The sequence below is a fragment of the Agelaius phoeniceus genome, chromosome 12 (assembly GCF_051311805.1).
Source record: "Agelaius phoeniceus isolate bAgePho1 chromosome 12, bAgePho1.hap1, whole genome shotgun sequence".
In the NCBI taxonomy this organism is placed as follows: domain Eukaryota; kingdom Metazoa; phylum Chordata; class Aves; order Passeriformes; family Icteridae; genus Agelaius; species Agelaius phoeniceus.
In genome coordinates this window covers 3,897,842-3,913,206 of record NC_135276.1, presented here as the reverse complement: position 1 = coordinate 3,913,206, position 15,365 = coordinate 3,897,842, and the positions used below count along the sequence as shown (strand labels likewise).

At 44.0% G+C, this 15,365-nt stretch overlaps 1 protein-coding gene across 4 annotated transcripts in view; it reads right to left on the bottom strand.

Moving 5' to 3' along the window:
* The window catches only part of PEPD (peptidase D), a 423,809-nt gene that overhangs the window by 217,148 nt on the left and 191,296 nt on the right, over nt 1-15,365 (bottom strand). For all 4 annotated transcript variants that reach the window (XM_077185106.1, XM_077185104.1, XM_054640499.2 and 1 more), the window contains one exon: nt 5,793-5,984. In XM_077185106.1, coding sequence (XP_077041221.1) covers nt 5,793-5,984 — 192 coding nt within the window. The remainder of the gene's footprint in view (nt 1-5,792; nt 5,985-15,365) is intronic.

Sequence of the window (15,365 nt, the reverse complement as noted above, 5' to 3'; positions counted from 1 at the left end):
TCTGTGTCACAGCATAGCTGTGATCTGCTCTGAGATGTGGGAGAGCCAGGACTGCCAAATCAGCCTGCTCAGCATCAGCACCTCCAAATGCTCTTTGGCAAGTGGATGGAGGCACACAGAACCACTGGGCCCTGGGACCACCCACCACTCCCTAGGAACATGCCTCTTCTTTCCCCAGAATCCAATCCTTCCTCTGCTGGAAGAATCTCACCTGAAATGGATGCTTGCCACAGGAGACAAGTCAGATTCCCCATTTTCAGTGCATAATTTTTCCTCTGCCTAAAAGCAACATGAGTGCAGAGGAATAGGCTCTCAAGGGGAAGGAAGTGGTTTCATTTGCTCTTTTCCTTCACACCCTCCATGCTTCACCCTGAGTTTAAAGTCAGCAGCAGCAAGAAGCAGCTTCAGAGGACCTGCAAAACCTTCCCCACAGGAGAGCCTGTCATTTGGTCTTGTCTTCTGTCCAAATGGACAAAAGATGCTGGATCTCTCTGGAAAGGCTGACTGGTTTGGGACTGCCTTTCCCAGAGGGGGACAGTGATTATGAAACTTGCTCTCAGAGCTGTCCCTGTTTGCAGGCTCTTTGTTCATTAGTACTGCTTGCTTCAGGGCTACAGAGTGCTTGGGAGCTGGGCACTGAAGCGTGAGGCTCACTGCAGCCCCAGCTTTCAGGGTGCTCTGCAAACACCTAGGGGAGGCTTTACTTTCTTGGTCTGAAATGGCAGACTTCAAAAAACCACTCCTGTAAAGATGCAGTGGCCAGGAATGCCAGGACTGCTCCAAAAACGCCTTTTTCTTATCAAGGGTAGTGGCATGATCTGTCTAGCTAGACCTGATTGCACAACTGCCTAACACCAGCAACAGGCCATCATGTGGCTCCACTCAATGGCCCCAGCTCTGTCCCAAAGCAGGGCTGGGGGCACAGCCAAGGACAGCACAGGAGTTAAATACCAGGGCTGCTGTCAGCCCTGTGCAGCCTCGCACTTTGTCCTGACTTGCTAATACAGCCATGCTCCCCAGAGCCTCCTGTGTTACCTTCCAAGGGAAACAGCCTTGAAGCTCTTACTAATTTCTTTTGGATGATAATATATATACGAGGTTTTGACAATCAAGAGACTCTTTTGGCCAATTAAATGATCCAGATTTGCATGATGACAGATCCCAGATGTCAAAAAAGGCAACTGATGAAATGTCCCCTTTTTTTTTAAAAATCTATTGATCATTTGTTTGATTGTGGCAAGCAACAACACTATCACTGCAAGGCCTCAGAGTGGGACAGTTGCCTGGAAATGATGACAGGACGTGGCCACACGTGGGACCACCCAAAGCAGACAGGCCCACGTCTGCTGCAGGACCTGGGTCTGTTCCTACAGCTGCTGTCCTACACAGGCAGCTCTGCAGCCAAGGGAACTTATTTCAACTCAGCCATCGACTTCCCAATCATTTTTAACAGAGCAAGCTTATCCTGAGCAGAGTTTGACTTGTGCTCAGAGGGAGGGGGTAGGAAGCAGAGCTGCTGCAGCCAACCCAGGCTGCACTTTGCTGCTGTTCCACAGTGCCTTTGTGCCAAGGTGTTTGCTGTATGTGCATGGTGGGCTCTGTGCTCAGGCAATCTCATCCCATGCTGCAGTCTTCTTGGCACAACCAGATTTCATTCACAACTAAGCCCTCACGTCAAGAGAACCTTTATTTTAAATGTCCACAATTAAATGTTGACATTTTTATAGAAGAAGATCAATATCAGTAGGATGAGGCCATGGATTTTATTAGATTAACTGATACAGATGGGAAAAAAGCCTCAGGTGCCCAGTCCCTTCATCCAGGCTCAAAAACAAGCATTAAACTACAAGCTAAATAGAGGTTAGAAACAGCTGGTCTTACTTTAACCTAATTATGCTAATTAGAGAAGAGAAAAGGACTAAAGAAGGTTTATAAGCACCTAGCAGTAGTTTTTGGGTTGCCTACACCTATCACTTCCCTTAGGAGAACTTTTAAAGGAAGTTAAGTATGTACATTGTGACAACTGCTTTCCTATGAAAACTTCTGGAGAAATGCTGTGTAGCACCATTACTGTGATACAATAAGCAATATTAAAAAGTAGATGAGCATGACGTTTATTGCCTAGTAAACAATTTCATTTCTCAGTATAAATTCACCATAAACTCAGAAACAGAGCCTAATCTCCTGAAAAATAAAATCAGGACAGACACAACTTTATGGCTCTCTGAACCAAAGGTAGAAGCAGTTATATGTCTTGCTCTTTGTTTGGTTTAGCATTTATTCTGAGAAAGGGAGCTACTACTCTTTTGAAACATATTGTAATATTAGCAGATCTTCAAGTTCCTGGGCTTTGTAAATCTGTTTAATTTTTAAATGAGAAAAATCTGTAAATTAAAGAAAGTAATGCATTTAACACCCATCTGCCTTTCAGCATTTCCTCTAAGTTGCATAGTTTTCAGATATTAAGTCTAGTGCTAGTTCTACAAATCCTAGGGAAAATAAAGCCTGAACAGAGACTGAATGTGTAAGGCCAAAGAAAGCCTGAATGGCTTTACTGTGTCTTTGAGAAAACATCATATGAACTGCATGAATCAGTAATCAGCTTATGAAGAATGGAAATGTCAAACCCTAAAGGGCAGCATTTGGAGTCAGCATTTCCCCTTCCCCGAGGATTCAGCTGCTTTTCCTGAGCAATACATACAACTGTATGCACATCCCTGTATTTGCACATCTGTGTTTATTCAGGAGCCTGTGGGGCAGAGTCCAGGCAGAGCAAAGGTGCCCTGGGCCAGGCACTGTGCCAGATCCAGCAGCAGCCCTTGTCCCACAGGAGTTCTGACCTTGCTAAACTGGACCTTGGGTTTGCAGATGGAGAACTGAAGCACATGTGACTGAAACGTCCCAAAATTGGCCAAGGAAGTTTGTGAAGGGCTGAACCCAAGAGCTGTCAAATGAGGAGTGTAGGGCTTCAGAGAGGCAGCATCCCCTGGGCACTGCCTGCTTCCCCTGCAGGGACCTGAGGAGGTGAAAAGGAGGTTCCTGAGCACAGGGACAGCCCCAAAGGCTGAGGTGAGCAGGAGGGTGGAGGATGATGGAGCTGGGCACAGGCACCTCACACTGCCCCTCCTTCCCTGCTCCTGCAGCTTCCACAAGCAATCTCCTCATGGCCAACTCCAGCCAGCACAAATTACAGCCAATGGCTGCAGCCTTGCCCTTTCTGGCACCCTACAAGGGCTTTGCTTCTCAATGCAGAGACTTGTCACAGTCAAGAAAATTACTGAAAGCCCAAAGAAGACATGAATTCAAGGTGAATTTATGAAAAATCCACAAATTCCCAGTGTGGACAGACTTACTTAGAATTACAGTGGTGTTACTTCAGTGAATGTTAGTTCGTTTTTGAAGTGAATTACAGTAAACCAAATTAAGAACATTTTAATTAGCGCTGAGCTCTGCAGAGAGAAATGCACAACTTATTTCCTTTTGTAGAATGTGTTTTACTTTTACACTTAAAGGAAGATTGGACTGGCTGTAGTGAACTCTTCAGCTACAACTGACATCAATACCAGACCCTGTACTATTAATATTTGTCAGTAAAAAGCTGGGCTTTTTAAAAAACATTAAAAAAGATCTTTTTTTAATCCCATAGAAAGAAAGTTCTCTGGCATGCTTTTGTGAGAAATACTCACTCACTCTGGATAAACTAGAATGAAGCATTTTGTTCATAACTGAGCACTCTACACAGCACAAATTTCATTTTCTTTTTATGCAGAATCAAGTCAGAATGGTAAAGATGGAAAAACTTATTGTGATTGCTCTACAATTCAGCTTTTGTGAAGAATTCAGAAATATTCAGATGTATTCCAGTCTTAGATTTTATTTTCATTCTTCTCCTGGACAAAATCAAGTGACAACATCTGGCTCAGGGTATGTGTGTATTATTATTTTTTTCTCTCTAAGTAAAATGTATTGTTCACAGGGGGATCAGAGATTAAGATTTTTGCTCAATCGTTTTTGGGCTGCCCCTTCTTTTAGCAAAGTTTGTTGGCTAGCTCTCCTTACAAGTCATCATTACAGGAAGCTAAACAAAAATGAAGGAACAAAGTTTGCTTGAAATCTCTGGAACAAAAGTGCCTGATCCAGCAAGTTATTACCAAGGTAGAGATCCCAGGCTGTCACTCCTCTTGTGTGCAACCACAGGCAGAAGGTGAGCCACAGGCACACCTCAGGCTGCAGAAATGGAGTGGGCATTCACAGCCATTTGGGAAAAATGTGGGCTTTGCTGAGCAGTTTCAGGGAAAGCCCACCAAGAATCAATTCAAATGCCGAAAAACTCCCACAGAGCATGGTTACATGGAAAATGGAGACAGCTAAACCTGTTTCCATTGCAGTGTGAAGGTACACAAGCACATCACAGTGTTCTTTTAAAATACATTTCAGTGTGTGCTGTCACACAGAATGTGCTCACAGTTAGAAAATGCAGAATTAGCTGCCTTCTGTTCACCAGCACCTCAGCTGTGTGGCTGGCAAATCTTGATAAAGAAACAACACAGAGACAGATAATGCCCCAGACCTCAGCAGTGAATTAAATATCAGCAAGGGTAAAGTCCTGAGTCTCTTAACAAGGCTGCACCCACACCATGGGTGGCTGCCCTGGAGCCTGGTTGGCTCACATGACTGGGGATAGCACACACACACACAATTTTCTGTCAGGGCTGGTGGTTGCAAGGCAGCTCAGACCAAAGTGCTACAGTAATCACCCTCTCAAGGCTGGACTGGATAAATCAGTCAATGGCAGCAGCAGACAATTCCTAAGGAGTGACTTTTCCTACCAGAAAATCACCACCACTGCAGTGACTGTTGTAGTGAGACTTGGCAGAAGAGCCACGGGAGGATGGGGCACGGCAGCTGCCTGCTCTATCTCCCTGTGCAGGAACAATGTGGCACCCTACAAAGGCCTGCCCTGCTGAAATGAAAGCCCACTGGAAGCACTGCAACTGCTGGATGCTCTGTGAGGGTGGTGGCTTTAAATGGGAGACTTGCCCTGGACAGCATGCACAGCCAAGGCCCCTCCACTTGCCCAGCAGCTGCTGCATGGAATGATTGCCCAGATCAGCTCTACCTCCCCTGGCCAATCCTCCTGTGCACACTGCTGCCTGAGGCTGTCACACTGAGCATGGCTGATGGGGTTCCAGAGCCCCCATTCTTCTGGAAACAGGGAAGGCTCCCACAAGGCACAGGTTTCATGACATTCTGTCAATAATCCTGTAAGAGCAATTTTTACTGTTTCCATCTACTGCCTCCCCAACCTAAACTGCATCAGGCTCTTCTGCCCCAGCAGGAAGCACTGGACTGTGCTGCTGTCAAAGAAGCCAACTCTGGACTACAGAATCAGTCTCATATTTCATAACATACATGTTTCACACATTAGACAAAACACTTACCTGGCAAGCCACCGTATGGTGCTGGCAGAGAATATTTCAGTTAATGGGAAAATATGGGTCTATCATGAATCACTAGTAAAAAACCACATTAAAAAATTAGAATAAAAACCCCCCAGTTTGCCTGCAGAGTCAAATGGTCTGAATGACTCAAGGTGCTGCTTCAAGGAACAGCTCTATGTGCAGTAGATTACAACACCCAAAAGCTGTAAGACTTTTGGGAGTTGTAAGAAGTCCCAAAAGTTGTAAGAAGTCCCAAAAGTTGTAAGTCCCAAAAGACTTAAATGCTCAGATCCATTGTAAGGACGAGCAAAGAGAAAACCAATGAATGAACCATCTGCTAAGAACACTCACCCCACCGAAGGCCCGGAAGCGCTGCAGGACGTCTCTGTTGATGAAGCAGGCCTGGGCAGGGTCGTGCAGGGCCTGCTCCAGGAGGGGCTGGATGAAGTAGATGCCCGGCTCGATGGTGAGCACCATGCCCGGCTGCAGGCGGCGCGCCGTGCGCAGGCTGCGCAGCCCCGGCTCCTCCGCGCGCTCCACGCCCTGCGCGACACGCACCGTCAGCTTTCTCCCCACACCCAAAAACAAGAGAATCTGCTCAAAAATAGTGCTGGGATTCACATTCTCTGAACCTCAGATAATGATCAAAACAATTCTTATCTTATTTGCTGTACCTGTGTTGTGCCAAAGTTGAATGCAATATGGAGATTGTTTACTCAGTGATGCTGTTTTGTTTCCTTGGCTGTCACAGACATATTTCATGAAAAATCCTTTCCTTAGGATCTTTTCTGAGAAGCTGAGAGGCCTCAGAAACGAAATGTAAACAATAATTATCTGCTGCTATGGAATGCAACAGGTGGATCTTTGATTAGTCTCATGTGGTTGTTTTTAATTAATGGCCAATCACAGTCAGCTGTCTCAGACTCTGGTCAGTCACAAGATTTTATTATCATTCCATTCCATTCCATTCCATTCCATTCCATTCCATTCCATTCCATTCCATTCCATTCCATTCCTTGCTAGCCTTTTGATGAAATCCTTTCTCCTATTCTTTTAGCATAGTTTTAATATATAATTTTCTTTTAATATAATATATATCATAAAATAACAAATCAGCCTTCTAAACCATGGAGTCGAGATTCTCATCTCTTCCCTCATCCTGGGACCCCTGTGAACACCACCACATTTGGCCTATCAGGGCCAGGTGTGTGTGTGTGTGTTGGGACTGTCAGTGACAGTCACGAGATTCAGTGCAGTTGAGTGCTTGGCAGATTCAGTTTAGATATAATGTAATATAATCTAGAATAATACAGTATAATTAATTAGCCTTCTGATAAGATGGAGTCAGATGCATCATTCTCTCCCCTCACTGGGGGTTGCCTGCACTATAACCCTCTCTCACAGACACCAACACATGGAGCACCTTACAGCAAGCCCTCCTGTGCTGACTGCTCCATAAGACACACAAAATATAAAAAATAATCACAAAGGACTGAAACTCAGCTTTGCAATTACCTCCCTCCCATCAGGCCTCATTTAGCTTTCACACAGAGTGATGACCAGGTTTCAGCTCAATGCCCCAACTGTTTTTTGCACCACAGAATTCTTGGCTTTGGATATGCTTGGTACTGTTACTTGTTGCCCTGCTCTTCTAAGTTCTTCTAAGCCTTCTGATGTTTATATTCTTGTAATGAAGTTTCTCACGCACTTTTATATAAATAATTATTGTTTTACATTCTTTTCTGGAGGAGGAGAAATTTGATGGACTGTTGGTTTGTCCAGTGTGATTGGAGAGGTGGCACTTTCATCCTCCAATCCACTGTCACTTTTGAAAGTCTATAAATGTTGGAGTCAGAAAATCAACTTCCCTTCTTTTTACCTTGGAGGTTCCAGCATGTGTGTTGTTTCATTTTGTGTCCTATAGCAACAGTTACTCTCTACCCTGGGAGAAATACTGCACTACAAAGCAAAAGAATTCCTTGCACTATTCCTTGCCCTACCCTCCCTTGCAAGGTATGGCATTGTAAGTGACATGCAAATCTTGAAATGCCCCTGCCACGTCATGGCTGAAACAGCTCAACTATGCAGCAGAGAACAATTTCTCCAAGGATTTGCAAATACTTAGTCTCACCAAATGTTATTAAAATTACACATTTATGATCTTGATTCAGGAGCAATGAGTCTACACATGACCTCATAAAAGCAGCCCATTTAAACTAAACTTTTGTCAGATTCAGACTTTCAGGCAACATGGTGCTGATTAGTATTATTAAAAGTTAAGTCAAAACAAGTCTGAACTAGCAAAATATTCTCTCCTTCCCAAAAGCTGGTAAAATAAAGTGATATATGAGGACGTGCTTAGTCAAGGAATTAGAAACACTGCAAGGACTAGTTCTGGGCATTCATTTGCTGCCCCCTGAATGTGTCAGGTATTGCAATATCAGAATAAACATATCTCAATCCCATTAGCTTTTTGAAAACTCTTTGCAATGGTAGCAAAATTTCCCCAACAAACTATTGTAATGACCCGTGAGCAGCTCACAGGCCCAGCAGCTTTCAATCCTGCACACACACTCTGCTCAAGAAACCTTCTCTGCTTTAGCCAGCACATCAGAGGTTAACACACCTGTGAGACCACAGCAGTATTTGTCTGGTCTCCACACAGCTTTCCTGAGTCTTGCTTCTGCCCAAAGCCACGGTGCTTTCCCTTGCTGGCAGAAGGGGCAGCTGGTGTCAGCATCACTCCCAGCATGACTGGTGCCCCGAGGATGAAAGTTCCCCTTTTTCCCAGACAAACCCAGCCCAGCAGCACCCTTGGTGTGGGGCACCCTGTCCTGGCACGGCCCAGCTCCCCTGCCCTGCCAGGGGGATGGAGGGAGGCTGGAGCACATCTGCACATCACCCATGTTCTCATTTACTGAGGCATTCTCTCTTCACAGGGGACACAGCCCTGCAGTATTGCTCGCTCTTGAGCTCCACTTTCAGTTCAGAGAAAGCCTATTTTACAGAAATACTGCTTTGCAGCAGGAAATTCTGTAAAATTTTTATTTTTACAGAAATACTGCTTTGCAGCAGCCCCTCCATTGTGCTTGCTTTATCCCCACTGGTTACCCAAGCAAGGCTGGGGTTGCTTTGGTTCCCTTTGCAGAGTTTATTCTCTCCCAATGTACAGGATCTTACAGTAGCCAAGATTTCTAGAGCTGACCAGCCTGGACATTTGGACATAGGGTTGCCCATTTTGACTGTATGTTCCATGTGTTCTATGTCATATGTTTGATTTGGATTTTGCAGAGCACTATATATTACACCAAAATAAGAAAACATGGTTTTGTTTTACTGAGCCTAGGAAACAAGAATACTGTAATATTAAGCAAGGCATTTTGAATTTGTACTCTTATCAAAACTCAAAGAAAATCAATATATTTCTAAACTTGAAACAATAACTGCACTGAAATGGAGCCATTTTTTCTTTCATACTGCCCTTTGGGGTTTGGCATTTCACACATTCATTGTAATGTGTAAAGGAAATGAGGGCATCCAATCTTGTGGATTAATCTCTCCATGAGCTGTAAACAATTAGATTAGTGTCTGGACCTTTTGGTGCCTGGCCAACTATCTATCTGCTACTTTACAACAAACAACCCAGATCTGGCTTTAAAGTACACTTCTCAATTCTGCTTGTAAATGCCTTTTCCAAGGCAGTCAATCCAAGACAGATGCTAGAAAGACAAATGCAGAGCGAGGAAAACAATCACAAACATCCTCTGAGGGCAGCCCTGGCACGGCAGCCAGATTTTTTTGCCTTTCCTTAAAATAAATGGTGTTTAACATCATGTGTGACAATAAAGCCTCAGCAGCCCCCTTTATTTACCTCTGTACAGCTGCTAAAGCAATGGTAGGCATTTTCTCTAGACTGCTGGAAGTCTGATCCTGCCTTTAGCTCTTCCTCCAAGGAGCTAACAGCAGCAAGACCCAAGATACACATTTGGAAACATCTCTCAGCCAAGCAGGGAGACTTCCCAAGGCACCTTGATACTGCTGCTCACCCAAAAGTAAAATTTTAACTTCTCTGGAAGGAATTCACAAAGTCTTTTTGCTATTTTCCCTCCATGCTGTCTCAGTCCTGGGTTGTGTGGCTCTAGGTTTCATCTCCAGGTGTTTGGATTCTTCTGCAGCTCTATCCCTGCCATGAAAGCATCTCTAGAGGGCCTTCAAAGAAAGGGCAACACTGCTGAGCTTTTCAGAGCTGAAAAGCAAGCAGGACAGCAGTGGGTGGGCTTGTCCCTTTGAACAGAGACTGGCAGGGTGTCCAGCAGGAGATGGGTGAAATGGCTGCAGAGAGAAAGGTTCTGGCTGTGGCCACTCACCCTGAGCAGAGGACAGCCCCAGCCCAATTTGCTGTGAGGCTGAAGGGCAAAATGAGCTGGCACAGGAAATAAGCAGAGAAGGGCCATGACCAAGCTGAGTGGATGACAAAATCTCTTCTTTTGAGAAAAGTGCTGGATTCAAACACATATCAGACTATGGCTTCAGCCTCCCAAGTGACATCTGATCTCTGGGCACTCATGACCACCTTGGAAGCCACCACAGCCATCAGGTCCAGGGCTGACAGCTCTCACTCTGCTGTGGCTGTTTATGAAAAGTAGGATGAACTGAGGACCTTTCTAATGACTGAAACACCACAATGCCCAAACAGAAGATGATAGTCTGAAACAAGCCTTGCCATTTTTCATCAAGTCAAGCTCTCTTGGGACCAAAGCCCATCAGGGCAACCTCACTCTGTCATCCATCAGTAGGACTCTTCTGCCAATAAAGATTTCCTTCTTTGTGAGGAGGAACCTTCCCTACATCTCACAGATGAACAACTCAAGCTTTTTTTCAACAATGACCATGATGTTTTTTTGCAGTAAAAAGAAATAAGGAGTGAAAATGTGAGTGCTGGTACAGCAGCAGCTGTGTGGGTTCCTGTTCCTATCACCATTATATCCTGCAGGCCTGGCCACTGAGCAGGACCCTTGTCACAGTGCTGCACAGACAGAAAGTATAGGCTGATAATTTGCCCCCAAAAAGTGAACAGAATAGTCTAGAAAATATTAATGCCTAGGCATCTAAAGAGACTTGCAGTTCTATTCTGTGAACATTAAATTTTGAATTTATTCTCCTGTATATTGCAACAACAGACTATATCTGAAATTGTTTTCTAAGACTGACTTTATTTGGAGTTCACATCTAAATTTGATCACATTTTAAGATTGAGACACTCCTCCTCAGTAAGCACAGATGTATGACACTGTCATTTGTGACTGTACTCCTGCCAAGAACATTGGATTCGAATTAATGGTTCATCTAAGGTAACAAAAACCAGCAGGGCTAAGCAATAAGGACTGTCAAGGGAATGAGAGAATTATTATGTAAACTGATTTTATTACTATGTAAGCAAAATAAAAGTTCAAACCAAGTGTACAGTAATACAAAATATTACTATTTTTGGAATGAGCAGGGAATTAGGAAGTATGCAAATCTGCCTATTTCCCAGAAAAAGGGCTGTGGAAGACTAGAATTTGCAATATCCCCAGAATATCTCAGTATAAAGATGAACTACTGCTTGCTCCTAAGCAACTCAATAGTTAATATGTTGCTTTTTCCATGGAAGAGCTCCATTGTGTATCATGCTGGATCTTGTTCCACAGGCAAAGCAATCAGAAGCAGAAACAGCTTCAGGCCCACTCAAGCCTGATCCTGGGTTTGTTTCTGGACCAGAACAGAAGAAAAGCACAGGTGATGTCCCTGTGCTCAGCCACAGGGCCCTGGCAGCAGCTGGAGATGCACAGAGACCTGCAAGGGCACCCTGCCTGCCAAACCAGGGGCTGCAAGCTGGCATCACCCCAAAGCTTCCTCAAGCCAGTGATGGCAGCAAACCCCAGCCACGGCCCACAACACCTGAGGTACTCATAAATGCAAATACTGAACCACAGTAAAAGGCTCATTAGTGACACAATCTAGTTTCACATTCTCTTTTCCAGCTAAATCATCACAGAACTTTTTGGAGCCTGACAGACTGTCCCAGTTGGAACACATCCAGTACAGTGAAGTCCAAACCACTTTACCAAGCTAAGTGCAATCAAGTATTTAAATTAATCAGAATACTAACATTACATTTAGATAATATGAAATGAGCACCAAAGTGAAATCTCAGCTCTTTTACTCTTCCCTGTTCTCCCACTGCATATACCTAACTTCTAATTAGCTCATTTAATGTAAAAAGAGCAGAGCTCTGTGCAGCCAGGAAAAGAGAAGTCTCAAATTCCATTTCACATGTCTCCTGGTCCCTTCCCTAAGCCCTTGTTTCACTTGCTGAGTGTTCCTAATGAAGATTAGTTTATTCAATCTGTAGTCACCTGCAGGAACTGCTGGCAGTGCTGCCTTTGAAATCAGCAGCAGGTTACAGGAGAAGGGGCCCCAAGCACCACAGAGCACTCCTGGCATTTGCAAATCAAAGCTCCCACTTCTGCAGGAGAATCTAATTACTAGCTGGAGCTTTTGGGACACAGCTCAAAGTTAATATTGGGGGAATAGAGGACACATGATGTTTAACTGTCTATTTTACTTGAAGTGTTTTCTTCTTTTTCTAAGTATTAATGGTGGTATCAGGTTTAAGTTACCTAATAACTTTCCTGTTCTTGCAGGGAATGGGGAAAAATCATCTGCCCCTTATTTGAGGCACTGCTGCCTCATGATTCAGCTGGAGCTGGATTTCAATGCAGCACTACAGCATGGTTCTGAGCAGAACTCCCCATATAATTTTTGCTTTCTGATCCTCTGATGTTACCAAGCTCCAGTGCTATCATAATGGAAATAACAAAACATATGGGGTGTATTTTTTCTCTTTTCTTAGAACCTAAGTTTGATAAAAAAAGAGATAGCAAATAGTAAAAATCACCAGGTTGACAACCACAGCATTAACCTGGAAGATGAGGAGAGTATTTAGAATAATTTATAAGAGTTTTATAAGAAATAAGAGAAAGAATTGCAAAAGCTACCAAGAACACTGTTTTAGAATGAAACCAATGCCAAGCACCATTTAAAATCTAATGAACAAATTTCTTGTGACACACAGAAAGCAGACATAGGCAATAGTCTTAAATGAAGGGGCTTTGTCTTTTGTGATCTTTAGATACCATGAGTGAAAATTGCATAGCAAAAACCCCACAGTATACCAATGATACCTTACTTTCTTCATGTAATTGAAAGCAGAGCTCTACTGTTCTGTTTTTTCTCTCCTACTGCACCTCGAATGAATTGTTCAAAAACACACAAGCTCCATTAGTTGCTGCTAAAATTTCAGAAATATCTGGACAAAAAATATTCAGATAAAAACTCTGTTAGCACACAAAGTCTTTTGCAACAAACTCCAGGAAGTCAGAGAAACATAAGCAAGTATCTCCATCAAAAAAAAAAAAAGAAACAGAACTAATGAAACCCAAACCAAGCAACTAAAAACCTCAAGTCCTTAACATCTTCTTTCTCAGTGGAGGAGGGGAACTCTGTGGTATGACAGGGCATGTCTGCACCATGGCACCTGAGCCTTCCCCCTCCTCTGCCTCTGCTCAGGCCCAAAGGTCCATGAACACCCAGACTCCAGCATCTGTCCCCACAGGGAAAAGCTGCTGGGAGCTGATCACAACTCTCTGAGCACAAGATGACACAGCAGAGTGAGATCTATGAGCCTAACCCTGGGAGGGGTTTAAACCCCACAAAAGAGTCCTAGGCTGGCTCTGGGAGGGGTTTAAACCCCACAGAAGAGTCCTAAGCTGCAGGAAACTCTCCTGGTTGGTGTTTGACCCAGCAGGTAGCAATGAGCACCATGGATTTCAGTGCTGCTCTGCATGGAAAGGCAGTTTCCACTCATCTGCTTCCTTCCTGCATGCTGCCTGCTCAGTATGTACATTTTTGCCATGCAGGAATTCAAAGAAACAAAACAAACAAACAAACAAACAAATGATTCAAGGGGATCCCATGAAGCAGAAGCAGTGAGTTTTTTCTTCTAATCTTTTCCCAAGGTGTACAATCACTTGCAAGAACAAACCCAAAAGTTAAACCTAATGAAATGTCCTTTTACTCTTTGTAAAGTAAAGGCACCCTAAGTGCCTTCCATACAGGTTGTTTCATGTTTGCAGGTCCTGGGTAACCAAAGCTGGAGCAAGGCTTTGCAAGGTTATGGCAAGTGAAGCAATTTGCAGCACCAGGGCCCTACACAACAGCTTTAGGCTTCTTGGTAAATTCACTTCATCCTCTGATTCTTAAAGGAAAAAACATTAATGCATCATTTGCAATGCTAACCACAAAAAAATGAAATCTTCTGCTTCAACATAAAGTCGGATACATAAGGAAAATAATTTTTGCCAGAACAAGATTATTCCTGTATTCTCCAGTACTTAAATTCCCAGTCATTCATCTGGGATCTGGGAGCAAGCTTTCTGTTAAAGCCAGACACAGCTTGTGCACAGCAGAGATGTTCCCCAAGCATGCACAGTGATGGAAGGATGTGGGTAACTCCAAAACAGACCTCCAAACTTAATTTGTGATGCAGAATAGCAACAAAAGGATCAGCTTTTCAAGATAATTGAATTAAAAATTAAAACTAAGGTAAATCTTATAATTTTAAAAAACATAATGAAATTAAACTCTTAATTCATAAGATGTGAAAATCACAGTAGTTATTAACCTAACTTAAATTAACTGGCTTATTATTATAGAAAGTCATCAAATGTACTTAGTGTTCTTTAGAGCCTTATAGTCAATTAATATAGCACGAAATTGAATCAACTCAGGCATCTAGAGACACGGAACCTAGATTTAAATGAAAACTTCAGCCTCATCTACCTCAGGGCCTGAAAATTTGGGGCCACCTACCACATTTTCTTCATTGCAACAGGCACAAACCCTCATTTATATCCCATATCGAATTTACCCAGAAACAACTGAAAGAATGTGAGAAAACCATCTCCATGATTAAATTTTACAGCAGAAGCTAGGCCCAGTGGGGTTTTCACCCTTTGAAGCAAGCTCAGTGTGACTGAGGGCCAGATTTTCTGAAGTGATTGGTACCACTGGGGCTGAATTTGCAGCAGTGCTTGAGCTGCACTCAGACCCTCAGAAGGAGTGGGCAGATTTTCAAAGCGGCGCTCGGCTTCCCATGAGGAACACCACGGTCCCCAGGGAGCTCCTGTGCTCAGCCCTCCTGAAAACCAGCACCTGTACTTGCATCCTTTAGTGGGAAACACTGGTGCTCACCCTATTGTGAACGTGCTGTTCTAAAATAAAATTGCCAAGACATGTTCATGGCTGGCAAAATGCGCAGCACTCGGTTTCCTCGAGGAACGCTGTGATGCCCGGCAGGACAGGTGGTGCCTAGGGAGCTCCTGGTGCTCAGCCCTCCTAAAAACCAGCACCTTCACTTGCATCCTTTAGTGGGAAACACTCTGCTCACACTCCTGTGAATGCACTGTCTAAAATAAAATTGCCAAGACACGTTCATGGCTGGCAAAACGCGCAGTGCTCGGTTTCCCCAAGGAACGCCGCAGTTCCCAGGGAGCTCCTGCTGCTCAGCCCTCCTGAAAACCAGCGCCTTCACTTGTGTGCTGCACTGGGAAACACTGTGCTCACACTACTGTGAAAGTGTTGTCCTAAAATAAGGTTGCCGTGACTCATTCATGGGTGGCAAAATGCATGGTGCTTGGTTTCCTCGAGGAACACTGCGATGCCCAGCAGGAGACATGGTGCCCAGGGAGCTCCTGGTGCTCAGCCCTCCTGAAAACCAGCGCCTTAACTTGTGTGCTGCACTGGGAAACACTGTGCTCACACTCCTGGGAACATGCTGTCTAAAATAAAGTTGCCAAGACACGTTCATGGCTGGCAAAATGC